Below are 7,288 nucleotides of genomic sequence, written 5' to 3' on the forward strand. Positions count from 1 at the left end.
TGTCCCAAATCTTCTCAGGTGTTGTTACCTGAAGGTTTTGGCACCAAACACCCCGATGCTCCTTTGGTGGAGCTCAGTGCTGCAGAGGAGACACACGGAAATTTCTGTGGATGCCCGCACTCAGGCCCTCAGGGTCCCAGCGCTAAGTGAGCTGAGGAGGCTTCCTTTCCAGTGGCCCCTGAGCAACTGGGGACAGGGAGATGCCCCCAGGAGCCAAGGTAAGTTTAGGAAGCACCACAGACACTGCTGCACGGGCAGAGCGAGCTGTGCGCGGACAGCAGGGCGCACGCGGCCGCACACGGGCCCCTCTCGGCCCCTCCAGACTGACATTCGTGAGTAAATGAACACCATTCAAATCTCTAGAACTCACTGAAAATCAAATTATTCTCTCCAGTCAGAATGGCGCCCAGAGGAAAATGTTAGAGTCTGTCAGTGTCCACAGTGAGGCCTGGTGTCTGCGGGTCTGTGTGTGGCCGCACAAACGCGGCTGCTGCACACGGAGGCGTGTGAGGCGTCTGTGCGCACCACCGCCCCGCACCGCACAGACGCCAGCGGGCAGGCCTCGACTCTGGGACCCACTGCCAGGCCAACTTCCGCGCGGGCACGTCCCGCCTGTGGGTTGTGGGCAACGCAGTAGATGAGATCACGGCTCAGCCGATAGTGCTGCCACCATGACTTCCAAGGGAGAACGTCCTCCACCCCTGTAAGTTGGGTTTGGCCATGGCACTGGCTTTGGCAGATGGAAAATGGGCAGGAATGGCAGTGTGCCCGTTCTAAGCCAAGAGTTTGAGAGGCATCACATTCCTCTGATGTCATCTGACTCCCCCGGGAAAGGAGCCTGCCCCAGGTGGCCACCGGCTCTCCATGTTGGGCCCCAAATAAGACACACGGGGCAGAGCCACCTGCCCCTCCCAGACCTGTGGGCTGTGCAAACGTAAGTGCGCTGCTTGGGGCCTGTGCTGCTGCTTCGTTCATGTGCAGCGAAAAGGGCCACACAGGCGTGTGGGGCACAGGCCCTTGGACCGGGGCTTAGCCGGAGGAGACATGAGAAATCGTGTGCGAACAGGAGGGTCTTTATTGCTGACAAGGAGCCATTAAAACAGAGTAGTTCTTCAAAGCAGCCCACAGAGCAGCCGCACAGACCCCGGCCAGCCAATTGCTGATGGCAGCACCTTTCCACGAGCTCAGACAACAAGGCTTCTTGCCCAACAGCGACGTCAGCACTGGGTTGCAGAGGCGCCTGCGCCGTGCATGCAGGACCGTCGCTGAGTCCTGCCTTTGCACCTGCGCGTGGCAACTTGGCCTTGAACCGCTGTTGTCCTCTGATGAGGGTCCCCACAGCAACTTACTTCATTCCCCTGCTTCTGCTCCAGGAAGATGGGGAGAGAATTGCAGGGGTGTCTTCTGCAAAGATTGTTGTAAGAGTTAAATGAGTTAATGCATATAAAGCACTTAGAACACTTCCTGGCACTTAGTAAGTGCTTTAATAGGTGTTAGTTCTTGTCGTTGTGTGTAGTGGAGGAGCGGGTGAGCACGTGGGGGGAAGGGTCGGAGCAGGTGTGTGGGCGCCTGCACCAGGGGAGCCTCAGCAGAAGCACTCGTCCACCCGCCCGCCCTGCCTGGCGGCCCCGGGGGCAGAGTCCAGGCTGGAGCTGGAGCGGGCGGACAGGAGCCCGTCAGCCTCGCCGAGGCCGGGCTGGGGCCGCGCCCCTGAGTCCTCGCCGAGGCTGAGGCTCAGCCCATCCAGGCTGAGGTAGGTGCTGGTGGCCTCGGGGGAGTGCCCGGCACGGCACTGGCGGCAGCGCCTGCGGAGGGCCCCGCAGCCCACCAGCAGCGTGAGGGGCAGCGCGATGACCGCGGCCACGCTGGCCACAACCGCGTTGATGAGCCGCTGCGTGGCCTCGGCGTCCGCCACCTCGTCGGGGGAGAAGACGACGCACTGCTCCTTCCGGGGCGCCAGGCCCCGCGCGCAGACACAGGCCACGTACTTGGTCTCCGGCACCAGCCCCCGGAGGGTGACCCTGGTCCTCCCAGGCGGCACGGCCACCCGCCGCATGGCCCGCTGCCCGAGGACCGCGTACAGGACACTGAGGGCCGCGCTGCCGGCCCGGGGCGCCTTCCACACCAGCGTCACACTCTGGTGCGTGTCCCCCACCACCTTGAGCGCCGTCACCGTCCGAGCCTCCTGGGGTCCCGTCGGCCCACCCTCCTCCATGCCGGGCCCTGCAGGCCAGGGTGTGGGGGGCATATGCCTGGCCACCAGCCTGTCATACGCAGCTGCTTCTGGCCCCTCGCCCGTCCCTGCCCCTGGGGCCTCCGGGCTCCTGCTGCACTCGGTGGAAGCCTGGGGCTCGGTGACGACCAGGGAGGTGAGGGTCTCGGAGGCGCCCAGGAAGTTGCTGGCCTGGCAGACGTAGTCCCCGGCATCGAGGTGGGACACGGCGGGCAGGCCCAGCAGCGCCCAGCTGGTGCCGTCCCTGGAGACCTGCTGGTGCACTGCGGGGGGCAGGGGGGAGGAGGGGAGGAGGCACGGATGAGGAGGGTGCCCGTGCCCTGGCTCCCTCCAAGGGCCACACTCGAAGCCCAGACTGTGTACACGCCACTGAAAGCCTTGTCACCCCAAGAAAACACTGGGGCTCACCACCCTTTCTTAGACTAGCCAAGGAGATTGAGACCACCAAGGCTCTAATCTGGGGAGAGCCCGGCTAAGGCAGTGCCCAAGAACGCTCTGCCTTCTAAGCCTGCCCCGTGCGGGCTGTTCCTCAGGCCCTGGGGCTCTGCAGCGCTGACCAGGCAGCGGGCTGGTGCGGGGCACACGGCAGGAGCCCTGGAAAGTCCCTCCCCTGCCTGTGCGGCCCATGCTCCAGCCCCGCACCAGCTCCAGGGGTGCCTCCTGCTTGCTGTCTGCAGCCTGGCGCTTCCTGTACAGCTCAGCTGTACAGATTCCAAACCCCTCGTTCTAGAGCAGCACTGGCCAAGCTGGTTGCAGGAGAGAGAAGAAAGCTGGGCGGAACCAAGCGATCCGTCAGATACTGAGAGAGGCTCCTCCTCAGCTCTCCCTGGGTGTGGCGAGCGCCGACTCCACACCAGCCCGCCCAGGGCCAGGATGAGCCCTCTGTCTACGGCAAAAGAGCCGCCCTGTGGAGTCACCGGAGCGCGGTCCACGCCCGTCCTCCTGTAGGAGCTGCTGATGGAGGCTGTGCATTGAGCCTCTCAGAGCCTCAGGTTACTTATACAAAATAAGAGGATTGCTCTTCAAAGCTCAAAGACATGATGGACAGAATACATTTAACAAAGAGCTTCATGAATGTAACTCACATCAAAAGTTACTCCTAGTGATACCAACTTCATATTTGCAACCGGGAGACTCACTGTTGCCCTCTCGGGGGCCCCGAGTCTCTGATAGAGGGGTTGGTGGGATGTGACAGGACAGGCTGAGAGCCACCATTGAGGCCACTGTCCCAGGCCCTGCCTCTGCGTGATGCCTGTCCAACCCCATCGGGCAGAATGGGCGTGAACAGCCCTGCTCAGCCTGCTGCCCGCTCCTCAGCCTTTGGGACCCTGACCCGCCGCCCTGTGGGATCTCAGCATGGTGGTTCCTGAAGCTCACACACCTGTGCCGTTGAGGGGGTGCCCACTGACCCTCCTCCAGCTCATCTGGGGCTCAGGGACACCAGTGGCCCCACAGCGGAGCAACACTGTGCTGCCCAAGGGAGACCTGACGCTGGCCACGCCTGGTCGCAGCTCGGGTCCCTGGCACCTGCTCAGCTGCAGCTGGCGGAAGGCCACACCGGCCAGGTCGCCCGGACCGGCACACCGTAGCCCGGCCTCTATGAAGGCCAGGTGTGGGGCCTCGCCTTCCAGGAAGTGGACCAGGTCGTGGAGTCGGCAGTCGCACGCCCAGGGGTTGTCTTGCAGCCCTGCAGGGTGAGAGGCCAGAGGTCAGCCCGCTGTTCACATCCCCAGGCCCACTCCCTCCCCCTTGGGGGTCTAGGCAGGTCCTGCCTAGAACTGGCCTCCCACTCGCTCCTTGCCCGCCAATCCTGCCCCCTCGGCGCCCCAGCCCTGCCCCCTCAGACCCCCAGCTCTGCCCCCTCAGCCTGCTCTTCCTCTGGAGGCCTCACACGGCTTCCTTGTCAGGTTGGCATGAGCATAAATAAAAAAAGAATCATATCAGGCACTGGGTAGGCCATACAGCACCAACAGCATCAGCAATGACCCCGCAGCCTTAGAGGGACACTTTCAGCCACTGGCCAGCGAGCATTCCTGTGGTGCTCGCCATGTGCCAAAGCCCGTCGCTGGCAGTGCTGTGACCCTGGCTGCTTGACCCCTGACCTCCCAGTGTGAGTGACACTGCCAGCACCAGCCCAGCAGGGCAGCTGTCTGAGCCCTGGTTCCTCTGACACAGGCTCAAAAGGAGAGAAGAGAGGAGGCCAGGAAGTCCAACCCTATGTCACCATCCTGTGCTCGCATGTCTTTCGGAGCTGGAAGGTCACTGCCTGCCCCTCCTCCCCCCCGCCCGCCCCGGTCAAAACCTCCAACAGAGACAGGGAATCCTGTGTCCTCAATCCTCAGGCACAAATCCTCTTTATATGTTTGCATTTCTGAAATGCAAAATGAATGCATTTAATATGATGTCCTTTTTATCCCCCAAATACTGTTATTAAATGTGATATTATGTCCAGGAGTCAGTGGATCTTATACATGTATATGCAGGTGTTCGGTTTGTTTGAAAGAAGAATGTGAGTGTGGAAAGGCTGCATTCACATCTGCTGGATGGTCACGACTCATGAGAAAGCCAGCCAGGGGCGCTGGCTCCTTCTCCTGCCCCAGCTCTCCCCACCCAACTGGCAGCTGCTCCCAGTCCCCGGTGAAGTGCGTGTAATGAGTCATCACTGCCTGCCTCTGGCTTTCACCTGATACAGAGTCCCCGGTAAATGAATGCAAAAGGCAAAGTCAGAGGACAGTGAAGCAGTCACCCATCACATTGGCAAAAGTGAAACATTTGGCCACTTTAACTGTTAGCCCACGAGAAAGTAGATCTTCATCAGCTGTGCTCACGGCTGCATTCCCAGCGCCTAGAACTGTGGCACACATTCATAAGGGCTCAAGTCAACTTGCGGAGCGGGCACCACCTGCCTGGGGAACAGCAGGACATCCAGCGTGCACACTCCGCCAGCTCGCCACGCCCCTGGAGAGCTGTCTGCAGCAATCTCGGGGAGGGGGTGGGGGCACATGCTTTGAAGACTCTTGGCTTTGGGTTTCCCAGAAGGAGGCTGAGAGGCAGAGTGCGGTGCAGGGGAAGGAGGAAAGCAGGAGAGAGGGGAGCTCTGCGCGCCTGGCAAACCCCCGGGCGGGGGCGCTCTGGAGCTAGAATAGCCCATCAGCGACCTTTACCTTCCCCCTGATAGGTCCTTGGATGGGACTGTCCTCAGAGAGGGGTGTGGCCTTGGGACTGGCTGTTCTGAGCTGAGATGGTCCCGGGGCTGAAGCACCCCAGGCGCTGGGCAGCCAGAGGGGGGGGGTGGGGCGGTGCTGCACGTCTCTGTGCTGCCCAGGCGCTCATGGCTGCGAGCGCTATGCCCCCAGGCCTGCCGGTTTGAATACATCTTTCTATCAACCGCTCTTCTCTAAAGGAAACGGGGGCAAGCTGAGCCAGGGACACAACTAGTAAGGGGCAGAATTTGAACTCCTAACCTTACCAGTATGTGCCTAGCACTCAGCCTCCGCTTAACCCAGGACCAGCGCCATGTCTGTTTCCCAGGGAAAGAATCAGAGCCCAGAGAGGCGTGGCGTCCTGCACAGACCCGAGGCGCAGAGGCCTCTCTTACCGAGGACCAGCCCGGGTCGGCCCGGGAGAGAGGGCGCGGCGGGCAGGGGAGCCCAGGCGGCCAGGAGCGCGGGCGGGAGCCGCAGCAGCCGGTTGCTGGAGAGGTCCAGGAAGGTGAGGTCGCGCAGGAAGCGCGCGGCGCCAGGCGGCACAGCGGCGAGCCGGTTGGCCTGCAGGTCCAGCAGCCGCAGCCGCGGCGCGTCCCCGAGCGAGGCCCAGGGGAAGGCGGCCAGGCGGTTGCCCGGCAGGCGCAGCTCCCGCAGGCGGCCCAGGCCCCGCAGCGCCCGCGCGCCCAGCCGGCCCAGCGCGTTGTAGGGCAGCCAGAGCTGCTCCAGGCGGCGCAGCGCCACGAAGGCGGCGGCGGGAACCCGGCGGATGGCCGTGCGCTCCAGGCGCAGCCGGCAGGTGTCGGGCGGCAAGGCCGCGGGGGGCAGGGTCATGTCCGGGTCGTTGCACACCACCGTCCTGGGCACAGAAAGGGGGCGTCTGAGCGAGGGTCTGGCAGGTGACACCCTCCCCACCTCCTGCCAGAGGCCACTGCTCTGCAGGGACCGGGGACACCCGCCTGGCTCCAAGCTGCGGGGCTCTGGGATGGGCGGGAGCCAGCCCCTCCTGGTTCCTGGGGCGAGGGGAGGGGGGCCTGATTTCAGAGCCTTTCACGGGATCCCCGGGGCGGCTTGGTCTCTGGCACCCTGAGGGACCTCAAGCTGAGCCTGCCGTGCCCGGCACCGCCACCGCCCCTCCACAGTGCAGCACTCAGTCCCGAGATCCCCAGGCGCATGTCCTTTTGCAAATATGTTGAAAGTGTTGATTGTCAAATTACAGCTCCGCTTTTGTAACCATCTAGGTTTTTCTTCATTTAAAAACTATATGCCAAGAGCATCAGAAACAGCAGCCACCCCCTCTGACTGAGCCCCACCCCCAGCCCCAGCGAGACTCACACGTGGGCTCTGCTTGCTGCCCGTGTCCTTGAGCACCTTACATGACCTTCACTTTCCTCAGCGTCCCCGTCACAATAGAGTCCACCTCACGGGTGGTTGGGGGTAAAGGAGGCCATGTGTGTGCCGCTCGCACATGGGTCGCCCGCAGGGCCCAGGCTGGTGCCAGGCATAGATGCCACCCAGCCCTGCCGGTGTGTCAGGCTCCACAGCGCCTGCCAAGGCGCCTCCTGTGCCAACAGCGGCACCTGAAGTTTCGGCCTGTGAGCTTGGCACGGAAGGCCACAGGGCTGGCTCTCCCCGCCACGGGGCTGCACCACCGTCAGGACGGAGCGGCTGTCCAGGAGCCGGCCTGGGAGGCCCAGATGGAAGGGGCCTTGGCCTCCCCACACGTCATGCCCGTGGGCACCGCAGCCACTCAGGCCTCCTCCCCTGGCAGGACCTCCCTGCACACGGGCGGGCGAACAGCTGCGAGGCTACCAGCAGGTAGACTGTGGCGAGAGGTCTGCTGTCAGAGGCA

At 63.0% G+C, this 7,288-nt stretch overlaps 1 protein-coding gene across 1 annotated transcript; it reads right to left on the reverse strand.

Annotated features, from left to right (window-relative positions):
- Positions 1-1,056: 1,056 nt before the first annotated feature.
- LRIT1 (leucine rich repeat, Ig-like and transmembrane domains 1) lies at positions 1,057-6,833 on the reverse strand. The gene is made up of 4 exons (XM_081104967.1): positions 6,772-6,833; positions 5,832-6,295; positions 3,615-3,920; positions 1,057-2,496 (listed from the first exon to the last, which is right to left on the reverse strand). The coding sequence occupies exons 2-4, from the start codon at positions 6,268-6,270 to the stop codon at positions 1,586-1,588; spliced, it is 1,656 nt and encodes a 551-aa protein (XP_080961093.1). The 5' UTR covers positions 6,271-6,295; positions 6,772-6,833; the 3' UTR covers positions 1,057-1,585.
- Between the last annotated feature and the right edge of the window lie 455 nt (positions 6,834-7,288).

The sequence above is a fragment of the Myotis nattereri genome (genome assembly GCF_964212035.1).
Source record: "Myotis nattereri genome assembly, chromosome: 13".
NCBI lineage: Eukaryota > Metazoa > Chordata > Mammalia > Chiroptera > Vespertilionidae > Myotis > Myotis nattereri.